The sequence below is a fragment of the Glycine soja genome, chromosome 13 (assembly GCF_004193775.1).
Source record: "Glycine soja cultivar W05 chromosome 13, ASM419377v2, whole genome shotgun sequence".
Taxonomy (NCBI): Eukaryota; Viridiplantae; Streptophyta; class Magnoliopsida; order Fabales; family Fabaceae; genus Glycine; species Glycine soja.
The window spans coordinates 11,064,898-11,088,028 of record NC_041014.1 but is presented as its reverse complement, the minus strand read 5'-3'; the positions used below and the strand labels follow the sequence as shown (position 1 = coordinate 11,088,028).

Below are 23,131 nucleotides of genomic sequence, written 5' to 3'. Positions count from 1 at the left end.
TGGAGAAAGATGAAGGCCCAGAGGCAGAGGCACTACCAAGACTACTAATTGTTGCTGAAGGCCCAAACTAACTTGAAGGCCCAAGTTAAATAAGTTTTAAGTTATAATTTATTTTTATTGTAATTTTGGCCCAAACTGTTTAGAAGGCCCATGTCTATTTTTATCTTTTTGTTTAGATACACTATAAGTATTTGTTTTTGTTTTCAATAAAAGGGACTTTTGGCATTTTGATCAAATTTGGTGAGAGTTTCTCTCTGGGTTCCTTGTTGAACCAATTATCAGACTTATCAAGGTAATCCTTGTGGCGTCTACCCTGACTTATCTTCCTTCACTGGAAGTGGCGTCATCCAAAACCTCCGTAGCCTGTATCAAACGATCCGCTCCTACTCAGGTTCACATCAGATTAGGCCATGGACAACCAATGCAAAACAAGATGATGCCAATGATGGGCCATAAAGACAATTCTGGTGGGAGTAGGAATATTAATGGAAGTGTTAAGAAAGCTGAGGTCATTGATCAGGCAATGCTATTCAAGGGCAAAGGTGGAAATTTCGATGAGGCAGAAACTGAATGATGGTGGAAAGAAAGGTAGTAGTAACCAAAAGGGCAAAATCAAGAGAAGGGGGATTTGGATAACCCTAAGGCAGTCGGTGAGGTAGATTATCATAAGAAAAAGAATGGCAAAAGTGAGAATGGATTTCTTGGTCGGTTTCTAGGCTTTGGGAAAAAGGACAAGAACCAAAACAGTGGTGCTGAAAATAAGAAAGGCAAGGAAGGGAAATTGGAGGATCATGGTAACAATATGAGTAAAAATGACTTTGATTTTCATGATTACGATGATACCTCCTCATCCCAAAAATGGCAAAAGTGGTAAGGTTAGTAACAATGTCAAAGAAGGCCAGATGGACCCGGGCCCAATAATGGTTAATAATATTCCAATGCGTCATCAGATGGAGAATATTCAAGCAGTACAAGGACTTCCGATGATGAATGGTGATGGTGGGTATTATCAAGGGGTGCAAATGCAACATATTAATTGTAGTATTGTATATACAGTTGAAAAATTATTTGGTGTTAAAGGAAGGTGGAAGCTAAGGAATTAGGATAAGAATGAGAAGGATAGAGAATTAAGGATGACAACCAATACATACTATATATGGTATTTATTCTCATGTTGCCTGAGCTCGTTTCCATTAAGTTGGAATTTTATCCATTATGAATATTTTTTTTACAAGTACTTACAGGATTTAGGTACGTAGAATTGTCATCCCTAGAAAATAATAAAAACTAAACAATTTCATTGACTTTTTTAGGACTGCAATAGGACTTGCTAAATCAGTCAATTCCCTAATTCATAGAATTTTTTAAAACTATGTTAATTGATCTGATTGTGATCTACTTTTCAAAATCAAAACTAGATAACTCAATGGCTTGATCACAGAATTTTTTTTTAATCATGTTTTTTTCACTAAAATTATTCTTGAAGGAGTGGAAATGCAAGATATTCTTACGAAGAAAGAAATATTATATATATATATATATATATATATATATATATATATATATATATATATATATATATATATATATATATATAATTTGATTCTTTTTGGAAGAAGAATATTAATAAAAAATCTAATTTGATTCTTATAAATAAGAAAAGGAAGTACATTTTATTGAAAATTATAAAATGTCATTTCCTTTTTATTTGGTTGATTGTTTTTAAGAATTTACCCCAAAAAAATAATTATTCTTTCAAAAGAAAGATTATTTTTTATGCATTAAATTTTTCCATAAACTAAAATCATATTAATTCTATAAAAAAATATCTTTTATTCAATTTCTTATTTTAAAGTTTTTTTAAAAATAAAACTAGGTTGAATTTATAAAAAAATATAATTTTTTTATAATAATTAAAAAAAGTGTATCTTTAAGAATAAAATCATAACGAGGATCCCATAAAAAAAGTAAAATAGATAAATCACATGTCAAATACCTAGTGGAATAATATATATATATATATATATATATATATATATATATATATATATATATATATATATATGTATGTATGTATATATATATATAAAAGAAATAAACTAATATATAATTTAAACTTTATGAAAGAATCAAATTAAAAGAATAAAATATTTTAGTGAAGTTAAAATATTTAGATTATGAAAATGCTAACATCAATTGTTAGGGTCGATTATAAGCATCTAAAGTTGATAAGTTTTTATTATAAAAAAGTATTTGCTAATTATATAAACAAATTGGAACTGAACTTGAATATTTTAATAAGAAAGATTTCAGATTTGAGATGAAAAAGAATGTGACTAAAATAGGAGACATTGAAGATAGCAATTATAGATGCTTCACAACACTAACAAAGGTGCCTAAAAAAATACCAATACCAGGAGAGAGAGAAAACAAACAAAGAAAGAAATAGTAATTAGCTCTACTCAGCAAGCAAATATCATAAAAGAATGAAATAGCTAGTACGTTGCAACTGTGTTTTGAACAAAATTACGTAAATAAATATATTGGAAAAAGATAGCATAACAACGTAACAGCAAAAGCATAAATATATTTGAAGAATAATCCAAATTGATACACATAAGCAAAAAGCTTGATCAACCCAAATCAGAAGGCGAGCTTGAACAGCAAGAGCAAAACAAAAGCGTCAAACCAAAAATTCAACTTTAATTTTTGATTGGTTTGCAAGATAAATAAGCAAAGGCCAACACCCCAAGATTCACTCATTTCATTCTTCTCTATTTTCACCACCAATAATTCCAATTGCAAAAAGGCAACTTGGCATGCACAGACTCACACAAACATACATATATACAAACACAAATATATATGTATATGTATATTGAGAAGAGAGAGAAACTTACCTTTGGTGACTAAGCAGTGAAGTAATGTGAGAAGGTAAGTAATTCAATGGAAGAGGCAGAGTTATAGAAAAACACCCACAACACAGCAAGTCCAACATAAACTGTATGACACACAAATATGCTTCCCTCTTGAACTAGTAGCGTAGAGAAAAATTAATTACGCATATTTAATTTTATAGTAGTTTTCAGATTATTAAAACAATAATTCAATGCGATTTTTTTAAATGGCAAAATTAGTCAGTTATCACTATTAATGGTACATGGAGTTATCACTATTAATGGTACATGGAGGACAGTATGACACAGCCAAGCACCGACAATGAATCACGTGGCCATGATAAAGTTCTATATCTAAACTGGAGGAAAATCCGATGCTCTAAGTTTGTGGTAATATCGGCCAAAAGTGAGCAATATCAAAACATAATAATTGGTAACTTAACCTGACCTGTGTCAATGATTGCACACTATTAAGAAAGTGGTAGTGGCAATAATTTTATTCTTTTCTATTTCATAAGTGACAGACTATCTAAGAATAATATTGTTTTATACTGTGGAAACTGCTAGACCTACGAATTGGGTAGCATCTTCAACTAGAAGTATTGTTTGTTATATTAAATGAAAAAAATGCAACTTTTTGCTGCTAGATATGCGCAGCCAGTTATCCACGTATTTTGAACAAGTTAAATATGTTTTGATCTGTCTTGCTATTCTTCGTTCTTTATAACAATACCACCACATCTTTATCTACAACTTGTTCGATTTCTTGTTGTCATGCAGATAATATTAGTAATAAGGGTAAAAAGAAAAAACATTATCCCAATCATGATTGTAACAGTAAATCCAATCCAAATATAAACTAAAATAGGCAACAAACTCTGCAGCTCTGCACAATTTCTATAAAAGATAGCCCACCAGAAAAAAGAAAATCTAACTCTTCCCCCAAAGTTGAACGTACATCTTCGGTGTTTTAAAATCAAAATTTGACGATTGAGGTATTATAATCTGAGTCACGTGAAGTAACCTACTATATTAATTATGCCTTTTTAATTATATTTTTTTTCAAAACAAATCAAGTTATAAATTTAGTCATAGAAGAACATGGTATAACAACTTAAAAAAATTGCCTGCATAATAGAGAACTCTCAAATCCCAACTGATGACTAATATACACATTATATGAATAAGCTACAGTTTCAAAAAATTGTGAAGGTTCAAGGTATTCAGAATGCGACAGGAATTCTCATTTGTGCAATGAAGATTACCTGATTAACAAATGTTCTCTGAAAGGGGCTTTTATCAGCATTTAACTGCAAACAACAACAGTGCCCATAAGAACTGCAATCATGACAGACCATAGAAAACTTTTACACCCGCAACATCAAATCAATAAAATTTAGAAGGCCAAAAAGTATTTCTACTATACAAGGAGGGAAAAATTTAGTTTGAACTTTGAATATTTCTTAAATGGCCATCAAAATTGCACCCAAAATATCTTTATAAATAGGAACACAGAATTGTATATGATATATGATATTACAAAAATGCAGCATTGAAAAGTCAAAAAAAATATCCCCAAGCGTTTCACATAATAGAAAAGAATTGGAAAACTAACATAATTCCTTTTTTAAATCCAGCATATCCAATAATGCACAGCCTAGATCTTGAACTCAAGTGCTACAACTCTCAAGACATATACCAATTCTCACATGTTGTGTGGACAGATCTCTACCAGTTTTCAACCAACTACTGAACCAGACTCCTCTTATAACATTCTAAAACAGATGCTAATGACATATACTAATAACAACAACAACAAATCTAAACAAAAATAGTCCCTAACACAATAAGACGTGAGTAATGAACATAGTCAATCATAAGTGAAACCATTATGTTCTGAATTAAATTACTAGAGGAATTCAGAGTTAACTACAGCATTTGAATATGCATTGACATGATCTAACTTAACAGGGAAGCCAATTAAGAAGGTTTCAAAAGAGAGCAATGATCTACTAGGTGGATGCAAGTTGGAACCCGAACTGCAGTCATCATATCTGAACCAAATTATACAAGAATTAATTGCCTTCAACAAGGAAGAAGAACAACATAGCTTCAGAACCTAATTATCAAAAACTTATCTAAGTCATCTTATCCACATTTTACGTGTTCCATTTGATGGAAACAATTTGGGCATGAATAGTATCTGTCTACCTCAATCCCCTTTTGGAATTGAAGTTTACCAGTCCCAAAAGAAGCCATCAAGTGGATTCCAGTTTTCACCTATTGGTTTTCAGCTTCGTAGTGCTCGAAGTTTCAGGTTGAACGGGGCTTATCAAGAGCGTGGATCTCCTAATGGTACTTATGAAGCCTCTGCAGGATGTAGCTTACACAAGAATATCCTACATCAGGATGAAGAAGCTTCTCGCATCTGGGCATCCTAGAGTTCAAATTCCCAAGTATATGATTTTCCCAAAAAGGTTGTTTCTTCTCAGTATCCTAGTAGTAGCATGGACATAACTTCACACCAATCTGGTGCATTTCAAAAGCAAAGCATGAAGAGGGATATTGATCTAAACTACATGCATCAATCTGAATGCTGCTGGACTAGAAAAGCTTAGTAGGAATGCAGGTTCTGAAACCTTCAACAGGATGAATGGAGAGCAAAAGCTATTAACCGCTACGATGAATAAGCCTCAACAAGCATCGCAAAAGCTATTAACCACTCAGTGGTGTTGAGCACCCTATTGTCCTGCCCACAAAGATTCCAATTACACAACATTCAACACTATTTCCAATGAAATAACAGGGTAACATAATTTTAAATAAACACACACATGTATATGGCAGTATCTCTATCTAACGAAAAAAGAATGACAAACCCTCATCCCAAAAAATTAAAATCTTCAATTCAACAACATTTCCACCTAATTATTTAAATCCCTAAAAAAGGGCATGCCAAAATCGCTATATAAATCGAATCTATTAAGGTACAACATTTATTATACAAGAACTCTAAAAGTTGAATTGTGAGTAGGAAACGAAAAATTAATAACAAATGCAACCAAGGGTAATTACCACCTAAAATGACATGACCTCGGCACCACAGCCTATAGAGACGTTGATCGAAGACAATGTGAGTGAGTAGACGAGGTACACAGAGGCTCACAAATGGCTGGGGATTACGAAGGTGAGTGACTACACGAGGTAGAGAGAGAGGGTCACAATGTGAGTGACTAGCCGAGGAGCACAACAACTTTCATGTCGGAGCGCAATGGGTCGTGACCTAGAATAGGATTTCAAATGCATAAAGCTACTGGTGTCTGCTGTGTGCAAAGATAGTGTAATTACAACGAATTAAAACGAAGGCGGTTTTTGTAAAACTTGTTGTTGTTTTGCCAAAAATTACAAAATTGTCACCCAAGCACATTCTAAGGCGGTTATTAACGACCGTCTTAGGATGTACATTGTAAAAAGCAATTTTCAGCTATGTTAATTACAAGTTTGTCACCGCGTCACATTCTAAGACGGTCCCAAATAACTATCTTAAAATGTGCGTCGTAAAAAACTATATTTCTAGTATTGCTATTGTTTGAATGAATTTTGTTTCCTCAAGTCTTATTCACCATTTTGAGTGATCTATATACTTTTAATATTGTGGAAAGAGTGAATAAATTTTTTGTGAGCACAAGAAAGACTCCACTAGAGAGGAGGTTGGATAATGCTCAATACAAGATAAAGTTGACCAATAATGTCATTCCCTGCAGAATTGAGGATTCTAATGCTAGGGAGCCAATCAAGTCCCATGACAATCTGATGACATGCTAGATCGTTCAGTAGGCCTTCTTCAATTTGATAATAAAAACTTTGTTGATGAACAAAATGGTAGTGAAGACAACTAACCATCACTTGCTAGCTATACACTTTAACAATGTGAAAGGGAGCTACATTAGTATTGTTCCTCCCATTCCATCGCCAATACCATGGAATATCTCCTTCTAGATTCCTTTTACATCATAGTAAAATCAAGTTTAATTCATGAAAATAGTTATCAATTGTTCACATTTCCTATCATGTTATCTAATCATCCTCCGTCATAAAAAAAATCATGTAATCAAGGTAAAAACATAACTAGTATGGTGCATGCCTTAGGGCACTATAAACTAATGATATATCACAAATCACACTAGAAGGAGGTTGAATAGTATGCTAGATAAAATATTTAAATCTTTTCAAATGGAAGTTGTTTAATAAACAAAACAGTTTGTAAGGACTCTCGTCTAATGGCTGAACCAAGTTTCTTAAGCAGAGGTGGATTGTCGTCCAATAGTATATATATGAAATATATTTTTAGTAAAAGACTTCTGTGCAAAAATGTGTTAATAACAGACTTTAAAAATATTTTGACAAGCTAAAGAAGAACAATAAAAATATACTTAATTTTATATTGGTTCTTTCAAATCGAGTTACGCTTAGTTCTTCTTTATTAACCACTAAAAGGTTCTACTAATCAAACTTCATTATAATATTTTTTTTGACACTTTTAACTTACAAGTATTCTCAAGGCCACTATTGACACAACCTTTAGACTTCTAAACACTTTGTGGATAGTTTTGATGAAATTTTATATTAGACACAATTTTTTTTTATCAAATTTTATCTTGGTTCTTGTGTGAAACCTTAGATTCTTATCAAAGAATTCTATTTTTTGTGGCGATCATCCTCGACTTATCAATCTTCCAAGATTGTGACATTGTTCTTTCAATCTCCTTTATTCTAAATTCCATTTTTTTTCTTTTTATTTTCACCAATTTCAAAGAGTCCCAAATAGGTTCTCTAGTTTGTTGATGCTAAAAATTAGATCCGTAAATTAGGGTTCCATCAACTGGTATTAGAGCTTCGGTTATTGAATAGTGACCTGAATCAAACATCCACCCCATTTATAGGGGAGATGAACTTTTTGGTAACTGGCGGAAGCTAAAGAGGTGCCCTAAAATTTCGCACCATAACGCTCCCCACTCACACACGACCATTACTCTAGTGTGTGCCCACTCCGCGTGCGCCATATACGCAAGAGTATGGCATGTGTTCCACACGCGCAGGTTACAACAGATAGCTGTTACAGACTATCTTAAATGCATTCTCCAACAACAAAAAAAGGACAGAGTTGTCAAATACGACTACTTACCTTACCTGGCATGCCAAAGACAAGTCTATCACGAACAACTTGATAGAAGTAGCCCGAACAACACATGTCCCAGCTCGGGGGCTTGACAAGCCACATCGACTCGCAACTCTCACATTCGTCAAGGCCACCACGCCCGACACTAGACAACACTCGTCAACACTTGGGGGGCTCGAAAAACTTGTCACCCTATGCTCGTCAAGACTACTACCCCAGACATAAGACAAACTCCCTCTACACGGGACAAAACTCTTTCAGCACTGGACAATCTCTTTCGCCCGTAAACCGGCTCAAAGCTTGTGGGGCTTATGTATTGTCCAAAACCCATAAATCCTACACGGCATCCTACGTGTCACTCAGGGACACGTGTCCACCCTCCTCGTCAATCCAGCTATAGGAGCGTGGACGCCTGACCCTTAGTAGCTGGGCTCCCCAATAGACAGGTTATCTCTAACCTAACTAATATGAAATGTATTTGAATATCTTATCTATGGGTAGATATTAAATTATCTATAACACCACATTATCTATAAGGTAAAATTATCTTCTACCTTTATCTACAATTCAAATATTTATCTCTAACATTATTTCTAAACTCCCGGCTATTATCTATAAGCCATGAATTATTTACAAGACTAACAACAACCCTGAAAAACAAGGATCAATAGCCTCACTCATCTACTATAAATACAGGTTCCATCAAACCACTTTACTTGACCTGCTCACACACTTAGCACATGACAACAAGCCTATGCCACACTTTCTCTGTCACACGAGCTACATTACACCATTACTTGCTTTATTTACCTAATACACATTCTTACTTGAGCGCCAGAGTCTTTTATTTTGCAGGTCCTCCCTTCTGTCAAAGACACCCTCAACGCCGACGTGTGAAGTTCGGAACCCCACTCAACCACGCACTACTAGAAAAAGCTTATTTAACATCGGCGGATTAACATCGGTTTTGTCAAAAACCGATGTTAACGTAAACGCGGTGGCATAATTATAAATAATGTGTATTTCTTAACATCGGTTTTATGAAAACCGATGTTAATGAAGTGACTCTAACATCAGTTTTCAAGAAAACCGATGTTAACGAAGCGACGTTAACATCGGTTTTCATAAAACCGATGTTAGAGTCAATTTGTTAACATCGGTTTTGAAAAAAACCAATGTTATAGGCAATTCGTTAACATCGGTTTTCAGAAAACCGATGTTAACATATAATCAGTTAACATCGGTTTTTTGAAGAAAACCGATGTTAACATTGACATCAATTTGTTAACATCGGTGTTTTATTGAAAACCGATGTTAAACTTACATTTTAAATTGTATTTGAAATGACCTATTTCGGTCGCGCTCCTTTCTTCTTCGTTTACCCTAGCCTCTCTCGCTTTCTTCTTTTCTGTGAACCCTTTCGCGCTCTTTTCTCCATTGCATTGTAAACATCGAAGGCTGTTGTTCTCCATTGCACTGAAGACTGTGACAGGTACGCTTCATCTACCTGTGTTGTTCTATCGAAGGTTGTTGTTCTCCCTTTCGTGCTAGGTCTGTTTCTGGAACCCTTGGTTAAGCTAAGGAGCTTTTTTGGTTTCTGGTGCAAGGATTGGCGAATTGGTGGTCACCTGAGGTACATTTGACTGGTAGTACGTGGTGTTTGTGGTCTGCTGAGGTACATTTCACCTGAGGTACAATCTCGCCGGCATTGTCGCTGTTGTGTTCGAGGTAAGCTTCATGTCTTCATTGTAAGTTTGTGCTTTCGCGTACGGGGTGTTTGTGGTCTTTCTTCTTATAGATTGTTATTTAGTTTCTTAAATAGTTACTACTACTAGCTAGGGTTTCGAATGCAGGTAGTGTTGCTTGGAAAGCTGTGTATCCATTAGGTTCTGGTCACTATTTTCCTCAGTTGCTTCTCCTTGCATCAAAAGGTATGCACTCCTTGTTGTGTATCCATTAGGTTCTGCTCTCCGTTTCCAGCAATGTACTGAATGTGGATGAATATGAATCTTTGTTGTATGTTCTAAAAATCTGGTAGCTGCCTCAATTTCTTGAATAGCATTTTTGTGTTCTTGTATGGTTTTTTTTTTTTGCACAACAGAAATCAGTAGTATTATATATGATGTGCTCAGATGACTTTTCCCTTTGTCCTATTAGGTTTTTTTTTTTATCAGCAAAAATATAATATATTTATATAAGTACCAGAGGTACTAAAAATATACAGAGATAGAGCCATACTCATGGTTCCAAAGAAAACTAATGCAGTTTGAATAGGAACCATAGCATGGCTACAAAAAACAAAGATCTGGTACAGCTCCTAATAAGAGCCACTGAAACCTAACACAAAAAACCTTCTCTGATGTTAGTTGACCATTGATTAAAAGGAAGCTTGAAATCTTTGTCCAAGTTTGAGAGCCATGTCCACACTAAAAACAATGCATCATTAACAAGCTTGCTACCATTAAAGGATTCATTGGAGAAAATAATTATGTTTCTCATATTCCAAATAGACCAAACAACAGCCATCCACCAAGATTGCCACCTTCCTCTTCTTATACCTTCCACTTGCACAAAGGAGTGCTGGAGAAAATGCTGAATTGGATTAGATGGGAACACACTAGTGATATTCAACCATGATGTAGTCTCCCACCAAATAGGCCGAATCTTTGAGCAATGGAAAAAAAGATGGGAAGCCTCCTCCTCCATTCCTCCACAAAAAGGACATGATGCATCCGTGAGTTGCAATTGCCTTCTTAGCAGATTACTTTTTGTAGGCAGTTTGTCTTGAAAAAGTCTCCATGCGAATATAGCTATTTTACTTGGAATCTTCAATTTCCATAATTCCACATAGGCTTGGTCCTTACTTGCAGTTGAGCCCCCTTCCCTTAACATGAGATATGCAGACTGAGCTGAGTAGATACCTGAAGGATGCCCAGTCCAAACCCAACCATCTTCACCATGCTCCTGGATGATCTTACCTTCTACCTCTCCAAGGAAGTTGACAGCCAAATCTACTTCACTGTCAAAAAAATTTCTCCTCCAAGTAAAATGTCACTCCCACCCTTGATCTGTGTGATGACCCATCTGACTTATAGAGTGGTGTTACTGCAGTGAAATGGGGTATAACCTGGGGTACTTTTCTGCTAATGAGACATCCTGGCTTATCCATCTATCCTCCCAAAAATTAATTCTATGACCAGCACCAACCTTCCAGCTAAAACCCTCCTGAATGCTCCTTCCTTGGTATGATTGACAAACAGTCCTTTTTAAGTCCCTCCACCAAATTGATTGGCTGGCAGCCCTATCCCCTTCCTCCAATCCCCTCCACCCTCCATATTTAGATTCGATAACTTTAATCCAAAGCTCCTGATAGTGGTTTAAGAGGTGCCACTTCCATTTGCCTAACAAGGCAATATTAAAAGCTTTGACATCCTTAATACCAAGCCCACCTCTTTCCTTAGATAAACAAACTTTCTCCCAGCTTATCCAAGCAATCTTCTTTTGATCCCTCCCGCCTCCCCAAAGGAATCTCCGTTGGATCTTTACTAATTTAGCTACCACTGATTGAGGTATCCTGAAAAAAGAAAAGAAATATATAGGAATGGATGTTAGAATAGATTGAATCAATGTCACTCTCCCCCCAAAGGTGATATGCCTTTGCTTCCAATTTGAGAGTTTTCTCTCACATTTGTGAATGATAGAGTCCCACATCCTACCCCGCCTCGGATTAGCCCCGATGGGAATACCCAGGTAGACAAAAGGAAAAGCCATCAAACTGCAATTCAAATACTTAGCCGCTAGGTGCCTCCAATGGGCTGATACTCCAAAAGCTCCAAAAGAACTCTTAGCAAAATTAATCTTCAAGCCCGATGCCAACTCAAAAGACCTTAGCATAACTTTTATTGCTTCTACATTCTCCATACTAGCTTCACCAAAAAAAATGGTGTCATCCGCATACTGCAAGATGCTAATAGGCACATTGTTAGCACCAACCAAATAGCCTTTGTACATATTTTCCTCCACAGCCCGCCTCATCAACCCATTCAAACCTTCTGCAACAATATTAAAAAGAAAGGGTGCCAATGGATCCCCTTGCCGCAGGCCCCTTTGAGGAACAAATTCTGAAGTCGGACTTCCATTCACAAAAATAGAAATAGAAGCGGATTTCACACATCCTTCAATCCACTTGACCCATAGCGGACTAAAACCTGTTCTCTTCAACATATAGAACAAAAAGCTCCACGATACCGAGTCATATTCCTTTTCGAAATCAACTTTGAAAACAAGGCATGATCGATTGCTTCTCTTGGCTTCATCAATTACCTCGTTTGCTATAATTACACTATGAAGAAGTTGCCTCCCTTCAATGAAGGCAGATTGGGACTCATTAATGATAGAGGGCATCACCTTCTTCAATCTCTTAGCCAACAATTTTGCAACAATCTTATACATGCACCAAATAAGAGATATGGGTCTGTAATCGTTTAGGATTTGGGGATCAGTCACCTTTGGGATTAACGCTAAGAAATACGCGTTTGAACCCCTAGGGAACACACCATTTGCATGAAACTCATCCAAAAAGCAAAGCACATCAGGCTTGATTAGCTCCCAATATTGCTTTATGAAATTGAAATTGAAACCATCCGGTCCGGGGCTTCTATGACTCCCACAGTCCCGGATTGCTTCCTTAATTTCCTCCTCCTGAAAGGGTGCCACCAGAATGTTGCTGTGGTGCTGATTGATAGTCTGGAAAGGAATGCCATCCAAAGTAGGTCTGCTGGGATCTGCTTCTTGAAATCTTTGAAAGAAAAAATTCCTAACTTCCTCCTTCACCTTCTGCGGCTCATCACACCAAGCCCCATCAATTCTTACCCCTTTAATATAATTATTTCTTCGGTTAGCATTCATCAAGAGGTGAAAGTAACGTGAATTACAATCGCTCTCCTTGATCCACCTAGTCCTTGCTTTCTGCCGCAACAACGATTCGTGAGCATTTGCTACTGCCCATAGAGCTTCTTGTAAATTCTTTCTTTTAATATCCTCTTGGGAAGATAGCTGCCTGTGACTTGAAATTTCCTCAAGCTTATTTAGATCAGATTCTATCATTTTAAATTTATTGAACGTGTCACCATACTCTTCCTTGTTCCATCTCTTCACCCTCATTTTTAGATTCTTAAATTTTTCCTTGAGCACAAAACCTCCCCATCCTGGTTGCAATTGAGAGTTCCAGCATTGGTGGACAACTTTCTTAAAGGATACATCCGAGAGCCAGCAGTCCAAAACTATAAAAGGTTGAGGGCCCCAATCAACAACCTTTGATCGAAGAAGAATAGGACAATGATCTGAAAAGTTCCTGGCAAGTGTCATTTGGACACTTGCAGGCCATCTATTCAGCCATTCCGGGGAAACCAAGCACCTGTCCAGCCTACTCCTAGAAGCCCCATTAGGTATGATCCATGTAAACTTCCTGCCCAGCCAAGGAACCTCAAGCAACTCCAGTTCGTGAATCCTATTATTGAATTCAATAATACTGCTGTCACTAATACTCCTTTGGCTGCTGCCAAATCTTTCTTCAAGGTCTCTAATTGCATTTAAATCACCCAAAATACACCATAACCCCCCTGCTGCTGCTTCTTTAAGATGCTTGACTGCCTCCCATAACGATCTTTTACCATGAATGCCACATGGTGAGTAAATCGCTATTATGTTGATCTGTTGCGCCTCTCTAATCAAATCCCCTTCCAAAAAAATAAAGCCATTTCCTATAACTTTCCTCTGAAGTCTGAATGAATTTTCACACCACAAACACAAAATACCCCCTGCTGAATTAATTGTAGGCTGCATCTCCCATGACACCTCTGAATCCCCCCAAATTGCCTGACACATTGCTTTGTCTGTGAATTCTTTCTTCGTTTCTTGAAGACAGATCAAATCTGGACCCTCCAATTTTCTTAACCTCCTTATTGATGCCCACTTAATACCCCTCCCCAGCCCCCTTACATTATATGAAAGAATATTCATTAAAGCCTGTTGCTGACACCCCTCTTCTCTGCCTCTAGACCATCTCTTTCTTCCATCTTTATAAGTTGCTCAATGATTACTTGTTGTTCCTCCATTCCTGAGACTCCCAGTGGCCTTGCCTTGCACCATATATTCATAGCCTCCTGATATTGCTGATTATGGAGCTCCAGATTGGCCCCTCCCACTTCATTGTTTTGACCTGCATCATTGTCATGTCTTTGTCCTATTAGGTATTTCCTTTTTTTTTTGGAAGGCATAAAATATATTATATTATTAAGATAATCAAAGCAGTACAAGCGGTACTGAATTAAAAGAAATACAAGCACCTCTGGTGTTGCCCTCCAAAAGAAATCCCAAGCTAACCCAGTAGAAAAGGCAATCCATTCGTTGAAATCATTGATAATACTAGCTTCTGCTCCCCTAGGTGATATACCCTCTCTTTCAGAATGATGCCTTATATTGTTGAAGTCACCCATAAAGCACCATATACAGTCTGGGTCTTGTTGTTTTATCTGCTTAAGTGCATCCCATAGAATCAATATATTTTTTCCACTTTGTCTTTTTCCCATCTCTGCAACCTCCTGCTTATCTCTGATTTCCATCTCTGTTATCTTGCTGATGACTGCTGGCTGTTGTAACTCAGTATGAACTCTGATGCTTTTTGCTAATTCCCATTGAGACTCTACCTCTTGGATGTCTATTTCATCTGGTTTCTTCGAATTTCCATTAGCTTCTGGACTTTCATTAGCTGCAGGAGGTACAGTGTCACCCGATAAAGCAATTGATTACTTAAACCACCCATATATAGCTTCTGGACTTTCCTCTACAACCTCATTTGCAATCAAAACCCCATGAAGCAATTGTCTTCCCTTAACAACGGCTAGTTGCCTTTCATCTATTAAGTGATTCATGACCTTGCTTAGCCTATTTGATAGGACTTTCGCAATAATTTTGTAAACACAGCCAATAAGGGATATAGGTCTGAAATCACTAATAAGTTGGGGATCCTTAATCTTAGGGATAAGGGCAATGAATGATGAGTTGAGACCCTTAGGGAAAACTGCATTCACATAAAATTCTGAGAAAAACCTTAGGAATTCAGGCTTCAATTCATTCCAAAAATGCTTTAAGAACCTGAAATTGAAGCCATCGGGCCCTGGGCTTTTGTCACTCCCACAAGCCTACACAGCACTAGAAATCTCCTCCTCTTTAAAAGGTTCCACCATCATTTCTCTCTGATTATTGGATAGAACATTAAGGGAAACCCCATCTAGGTTGGGTCTGTTCAAGGAAGGTTCAGCAAATCTGGCTTGGAAGTGCTGGAGAATTGCAGCCTTGACCACAGCAGGTTTATCTACCCAATTGCCATCAATATGCAGCCCCCTCAAGGCATTCCTTCTTCTGCTAAAGTTAATAATTCTGTGGAAGTAAGAGGTGTTGCCATCACCCTGTTTGATCCACTTACTTCTAGATTTCTGTCTCACTATTGATTCATGAAGAAAAGACTGCTCCCAAAGGTCAGACTGTGGTTTTTTAAGCTGTTGAATTTTCTGTTCAGAGGGGTGAGCTGTGAGAGAATCCTCCAGATCATTCAGCTTTTTCTGAGTTTGCTTCACCTTGTTGCCTAGGTCTCCACAATTATCTCTGCTCCAGGTTTTTAGCCTATGTTTGAGGTTCTGAAGTTTGCATTTTTAGCCTATGATTTGCAGACCAGCAATCCCTAACCACCTTAGTGTAGTCCTTGTTAGACAGCCAAGCATCAAAGACCCTAAAAGGCTTAGGGCCCCAATCAGTGCATTTAGAATTCATTAGGATGGGGCGGTGATCTGAATAGTTCCTTTCAAGATTGAATTGGGAGCTATCAGGCCACTTAGATAGCCAGTCATTAGAAACTAACACTCTATCTAGCTTACTCTTGCAAGAGCCATTAGGCCTAACCCAAGTGAAAGGCTTCCCCACACAGGGGATATCATCTATCTCCATTTCAGCCAACCAATCATTAAATTTAGCTATAAGGTTAGCTTCTGAATTGGAGTGTCTACTTCCCAATCTTTCTGCTGGGTGTCTAATGCAATTAAAGTCTCCCACCAGGCACCAAGACTGAATCTGGGACTGGCTCTTCCTTGAGTACAGCTTCTCCCACAATTGTCTTTTGCTTTATATCTCACAAGGAGCATAAATGTTGGCCACCACGACTCTCTGCATTTCTGCCATCCAAATCCCCTCCAACATAATGAATCCCCTTTCAGCAGTTTTGACCTCAATCTGGAAATTATTATTGTTCCAGATACACAATAAACCCCCAGCAGTATTCACAGCAGGGATCCATTCCCATTCAAAGTCTGATTGACCCCACAAAGTCTGGCACAGTGCCTTATCCAAAGAGTCCCTCTTTGTTTCTTGCAAACAGAGGAGGTCTATCTTGTGTTTCCCAACCAATCTCCTAATAGAGGCCCACTTTATACCTCTACCAAGCCCTCTAATGTTATAAGACAGAATATTCATTTTAAAAATTTCCTGCTACCCAGCTCCATAGTTTTCTTTCAGCTTGTATAATATCAAGGCTTGTTAGAGAATCAGCTATGATTCGTACTTATACAAATATGTATCAATTTAGTACCTCTGGTACTTATTAATGAATATATTATATTTTTGGCTGATAAAAAAAAACACACAACAATCTTATGCTTGTGTTGATAATGATGCAGGTATATTTACAACGACAGGACCCCCTTTGAGAAATTGGCTGATAAATTCTTCTGTCCTGGTAATTGATTACTTTTTTTTACTTCACCTCCAGTGTTACTAATATAGAAATTAAAGGAAATTCAATCCAAAAGAAAACTTGCTGTCATGCTTTGCAAGTGATATAAATTATCAAAATCTAATGACAATGAGTGCACAGAGCTGCAACTTGGCAGTAGTTTCTGACTAATACATCAGCATTAGGATTCCCAAGCATACAATGAGCTAATCAAGATTTTCACGTATCATTTTTGTTGTTTCTGCTGCTATATGGAGAACAGTGTTATCATCATCATCCTGAGACAAAATAAACAGCTTAGAACTTTAAATTAGAAACATAACACACAGAGACACACACACACACACTCATCATACAAACACACACACACACACACACACACACACACACAAAAGTTTGATAACAAATTTGTTCAATTATACATGCAAATCGAAATGATCATGATGAATGAGAATTGATTAACATTGGCTAATGTAATTTTCTGCAGAGACAAAGGTCACCAAACCTAGTAAGTGACAACTACATTTTTCTCTTATTGAGGCATCGGTTTTTTGTTTCAATTTGCCTCCTTAGGACTTCATCCAGCTCATGTTTGTCGCCAGTTTCATCATCCACCACCCTTTTCTTCTCTGGCTTCTCACGTTCATTGTTGTTAAACCCATATTTATGCTCTCTTCCCTTCATGTCTTGTTTTATCACAACTTTAGTTGAATCTCCCATCTTCAGCATAGTTGAAACTCCTGTCTCATTGTCCAATGCCACACTTTGATGACCTGTATCTCTTTTCTTCGTATGTTCTAGTGCTTCAGCTTCAGAATGCATAAAGCAATCAGAATTTCCGAGTGATCACCAAAGGCTTCTGCATCAGCATTGACACTCTCCACCCTCTTTGGTTTATGCTTCTGCGTTTTCTTCCGTGCCTCCTCGTTATAAATCTCAGCTTTATTCGAGGTTGCACTAGAACGATCACCACCAATCTGTGCTTCTTCCTCGTCTATCAGGTCAATATCTTTCCTTTCAACTTTTGTTTTGTAAATTACAGTGTAGTTTTCAAAAGCAAAGGTGAAAGGAAAGATATTGAGCTGGTAGAGGAGGAACAGGCACGGATTGGTGCTGATCCTTCTAGTGGGACCTCCAATAAATCTGAGAATTATAAGGAGGAAGCATGGAAGAAAACACAGAAGCATAAACCAAAGAGGGTGGAGAGTGTTAATGCTGATGCAGAAGCCTTTGGTGATGACTCAAAAATTCTGATTGCTCTATGCATTGTGAAGCTAAAGCAGTAGAACATACAAACAAAAGAGATACAGGCCATCAAAATGTGGCATTGGACAATAAGACAGGAGATTCAACTATGCTGAAGATGGGAGATTCAGCTAAATTTGTGATCAAACAAGACATGAAGGGAAGAAGGCATAAATATGGGTTGAACAACAATGAACGTGAGAAGGCACAGAAGAAAAGGGTGGTGGATGATGAAACTGCCGACAAACATCAGCTGGATGAAGTCCTATGAAGATCCTCCTCATTCTCAAAGAGGGGAACGAGCAACAATTTGAAGGTTGTATATTCAGGAACTAAATAATTCAAAATAGCTAGTAATAAGAGGGATTTGTTTTTGGGATTTTCTGAGCACCAAGAGCGGCTACGCAAGAAGTTTGCACTTGAGGAGGGAAGGATATTTGCAGCTAATGAACAAGTTTCTTAACTATTTGTCCTTAAGATTTTACTGTTTCTTTTTGCTAATATGTAAATATAAATGGTATAAGGGTATTCCGTAAAAACATGGTCTATATTTACTTCTAAGATTGTTAGGGGTAAAAATGACCATGTCCCTATGGCATAACCTTATATTATTTATATTTACATATAAGAAAAAAAAAACAGTAAAATCTGAAGGACAAATAGTTAAGAAAGTTGTTCATTAACTGCAAATATCCTTCCCTCCTCAAGTGCAAGCTTCTTGCGTAGCCGCTCTTGGTGCTCAGAAAATCTCAAAAACAAATCCCTCTTATTACTAGCTATTTTGAATTCTTTAGTTCATGAATGTACAACCTTCAAATTGTTGCTCGTTCCCCTCTTTCTTTTCTGCAAAAAAGAAAATCAAATGCTGTCAAAACATGGATGAAGTCCTAAGAAAATCAATATCAAAGAAAACATGGATGAAATCACAATTAAAAAGCACAACTACCTATCTTTCAGAGTCCTTTGGTTAATTTGTCTTGTCTCCTTATGTGGTGGGGTTTTGTTTAATAATCTTATACTTTTGCCTTCCAAAAAAAACTTATCACTAATCCTCTTTTCATTAATCCAATTTTGTATGTTATTGTATAAAAGATCATGGGTTCTCCACCTGCCTCCACTCCTCCTCCTCCTCCTCCTCCTCCTCCTCCTCCTCCTCCTTCTCCTCCTTCTCCTCCTTCTCCTCCTCCTCCTCCTCCTACTTCGGACGCATCGGCTTCGACGTCTGCCGTGAAGCGGACACGCAAAGCCTCACGCCTACGATCGTTGTCCACTAGACCACCTGGTGTTGAGAGACCAGTGGTGCATGTTGATCCTGCTACAGGGAAGGCCGACGGTCCCCACAAGAAGAAATTAAGAACATATTTGGGGATTGTGACACGTGATAAGGTGGACATCACCTACGAGAACTGGAAGGAGGTCCCTACTGCTCAGAAGGACCTGATTTGGGAGGATATTCAGGTATTTCTCTTTTCTTATTTGATTGTGTGTAATTAATAGCCTAAAAATTTCATTATTGTAACAAATAAACTTTGTTTCATGTTGTCAGGCGGAATTTGATATCCCAGAGGCTTCTGACAGTAGGACGAAAAAGAAGTTACTACAGACCGTGGGGGAGAGATGGAGGCAGTTTAAATCAGACCTCACGAGGAAATGGGCCCTTGCAGCCGATCAGGACAGTGTCGAGGACACTGTCTGTGACAAATACGGCATCAGCTAGGAAAAGTGGGCCCAGTTTTGCCAGACTCGCAAAGACCCTTCTTGGGAGGTATGTTCCTTTGCCATTTAAGTTGTTTTTCATATTAAACATGATGTTGTTATACTTCATTCTACCCATTTCAAACATTATTGTTTAATTTTTTCAGGATGTGCGCATGAAGGCACAAGCCATCCAGAAGCAGAATACTGCCCCCCACGTTTTGTCTCGTGGGGGTTATGATTATTTGGAGCAGAAGCTCCTGGCTGAGAAGACCAAGAAGAAGATGCAGGAAGCTGCACAGTCAGGAAGCGTTGATGGCGTCATCGACCCTCCATCCCCGGTCAGACACCACGTGAAGTGGAAGATGGCCCACACGAAGAAGACAGGGGAGATGACGACTGAGGCCGCAAAGGAAATCGCCGAGAAGATTGTAAGTCATGTTCAACTAACCATTACAATTATGTTTGAATATTTTGAGAATGCCATGTACCACTGTGTGTTTTCTGTGCAGGATTCGTTTGAGGAGCAGGCCACACAGGGATCGTCCGTCCCCCATGGACGTCAGGATGTTCTGGCCGCTGCTATTGGACGTCCAGAGCACCCTGGACGTGTTCGTGGTATTGGAGCCGGTGTCACCATCAAGCAATACTTTTGATCGGCTCCACGGACGTCCCGCAGCGCTTCCTCCTTGCCTCCTGACGAATTACACCAGCTGACTCAGCAGATCAGGGACCAGCTAGAGGAGTCCATCACAGAGAAAGTGACGAGGCAGGTCATGGCATCCTTCAGCCACCTTCAGTCGCAGATGCAATCTCAGGGATTTGCAGTGCCTCCTGAGCCTCTGGTTGGTCCTGGTCCCTCCGGTCCTCGAGTGAGCACAAAGGGGAGTTGTGTTGATCCCTCAGGAAACGATCCTGAGACCGGTGACTCTGAAAGGTGCGACTTGTACATAGAAGCAGATCCTGCCCGCCTGGTTGCCATCGGGAGAGTTTATGAGGGATCCACTGTTGTTCATAATACTCCTTTGTTGCTTGGCCAAGTAAAGGTGAGTGTGGAGGAGGTTAGAGATGCAGATGCTTCAGTTCCTGTACCCACTGATGAGGTTTCCTTAGTGGGGCAGGCACTTCACACCTTCCTTGCTTGGCCGACACATCTGGTCAAGTCTTTATCACAGCAGGTACTTATTGTCCTTACTAAATGTTTCTTCTTTTCAAATTAGGCTATTTAACTTTGTTTCATGAACAGGTAGTTGTGTCTCCGCCAAAACCACCTCCGAAGCCCGATCCGGAGGTCGATGATCCGCTTTATCTGATGACATTGACCATCCCAAAGCTTTTCTTGAGGCCTTATCAGGTTAGATGGGATGCCACCGTATTCGGGGTCGTTAATCCAGATTTCCCCCTGTACATAAAGCACGAAGACCTCTCCGAAATCGCACACGGTGGTCAATGTCTCAGCATATCAGTGTTACAGTTGTGGATTCTGTAAGTCTTTATATAAAAGGCTTTTATTTACCTAAGTTATGGCTTTCAATTCATAAATATTTAACTTTGACTTAACATAAACAGGCATCTCACTGAAACATGTATGCGAGCGGGGAATTCTTATATCTATGGATTTCTCGAGCCTCAGTCCATTCAGAGGTCTGGGCAATCGCAGTTTGAATCTGAAAGTTACATAAAGAGTTGGATGCATAGTTCACAACGCGATGTGTATCTTGGAGCCTACCTAAATGGGTAAGTCACAAAATAACAAAATTTAATTAATGTTTACTAATGTACTAACCCATTTTAGGTTCCACTGCAGCGGACATTGGCAGATGGTGGTCATCCTGCCCAAGGAACACTTAGTTGTCTGGTTTTGTTCATTGCATAACAGGCCAGACAACTACCTTAAGGGGATTATTAATAGGTTAGTGTTCTTTTCAATACATTTGCATTGTAATACCTCAACGTACAACACCAGTTTTTAATTGTTACTCATATGGAACAGTGCTATCAAGGGTCTTGATGATGCTCCATAGCCTAAATCAAAGGCTCCTGCTAGGTGGATTGTCGTCAAGGTAAGTCATTTACATAAAACTTTCACTTATATATATTTCTTTATGTGTCTGTACACTAGTTGTTTAATTAATATCCAAATTTCATTATGTATTTAGTGTAATAGACAAAAAGGAACTACTGAGTGCAGCTACTATGTCATGCACTGGATGTCCACCATCATTTTAGGAAGTTTTAGAAATAATTGGGAAGCGGTAAGTTTATTTCAAAGAAAATCGATTTATTTATAATTTGTATTACATTATTAACTTAATATGATTTATTTAATCATGCAGTATTTTAACGACCCTAGACCATTGGAGCCCGAGAGATTAAAAGCATTGCGGATTCAGTGGGCACAATTTTATCTCCGAGTTAGAGATCAGGCCTAGGATTTAGGGACATTTTTTAACATTTTTTACATTTTCTATGTAACACGAACATTGAATTCATTTGTTGATTGTTCTTTATAATATATAAATCAATTATTTGATGTTTATTATCATTAAAACTGCTTGAAAGCATAATAAAATGTTTATTTGCTGTGAATTGGGCCTCCTGAAATTGCATTTGACAGGTACAATTTTGGATTTACTGTAAAAACAGAAAGTATATATAAAAAAAATATTTGAAAACAACATCGGTTATTAACAAAAACCGATGTTAATATCATAACCAACATCAGTTATAATAGAAAACCGATGTTAACGTTTGTATATTAACATCAGTTTTTTGTGTATAACAGATGTCAGCGTTTGTATTTTAACATCGGTTATCTGTGGATAACCGATGTCAACTATTGTACATTAACATCGGTTAATTATAAATAACCGATGCGAATATTTGAATAGTAACATCGATTATTTATAATTAACCAATGTTATACACAAAGAACTACACCAAATAAGTGTAAGCATCATCAACGTTGACATCGGTTATCTAGAAAAACGGATGTTAAGGGCATACATTAACATCGGTTATTCTAGAAAACCGATGTTAAACTAACATATTAACATCGGTTTTACTGGAAAACCGATGTCAACGTTCATCATGCCTACACTTTTTTTGTTGTTGTTCATTGTGTTTAACATCGGGTATTTGGAGAACCGATGTTGTCATATGTATGTTAACATCGGTTCTCCAAAACCGATGTTAACATTCATACATTCAACATCGTCACTTTCAACATCGATTTTAGAATCGATGTAGAATATTCTAAATAACCGATGTTGAAAGTGTATTTTCTAATAGTGACGTCAACTCTAACGTGTCAAGGTTCCGTTTTGGTAA

At 37.7% G+C, this 23,131-nt stretch overlaps 1 protein-coding gene across 1 annotated transcript; it reads right to left on the bottom strand.

The window, feature by feature from the left end:
- Window positions 1-15,278: 15,278 nt before the first annotated feature.
- Window positions 15,279-16,080, bottom strand: LOC114381576. Its single transcript, XM_028340845.1, has 2 exons — window positions 15,865-16,080; window positions 15,279-15,773 (listed from the first exon to the last, which is right to left on the bottom strand). The coding sequence occupies exons 1-2, from the start codon at window positions 16,078-16,080 to the stop codon at window positions 15,279-15,281; spliced, it is 711 nt and encodes a 236-aa protein (XP_028196646.1).
- Window positions 16,081-23,131: the final 7,051 nt, after the last annotated feature.

Excerpts from the sequence above, each read along its gene's own strand:
- LOC114381576 (XM_028340845.1), bottom strand. The coding sequence starts at position 16,080 with ATGGAGATAGATGATATCCCCTGTGTGGGGAAGCCTTTCACTTGGGTT. Across the intron at positions 15,774-15,864 it reads GGGGCCCTAAGCCTTTTAGG|AACCTCAAACATAGGCTAAA; the intron begins GTCTTTGATGCT and ends TGCAAACTTCAG.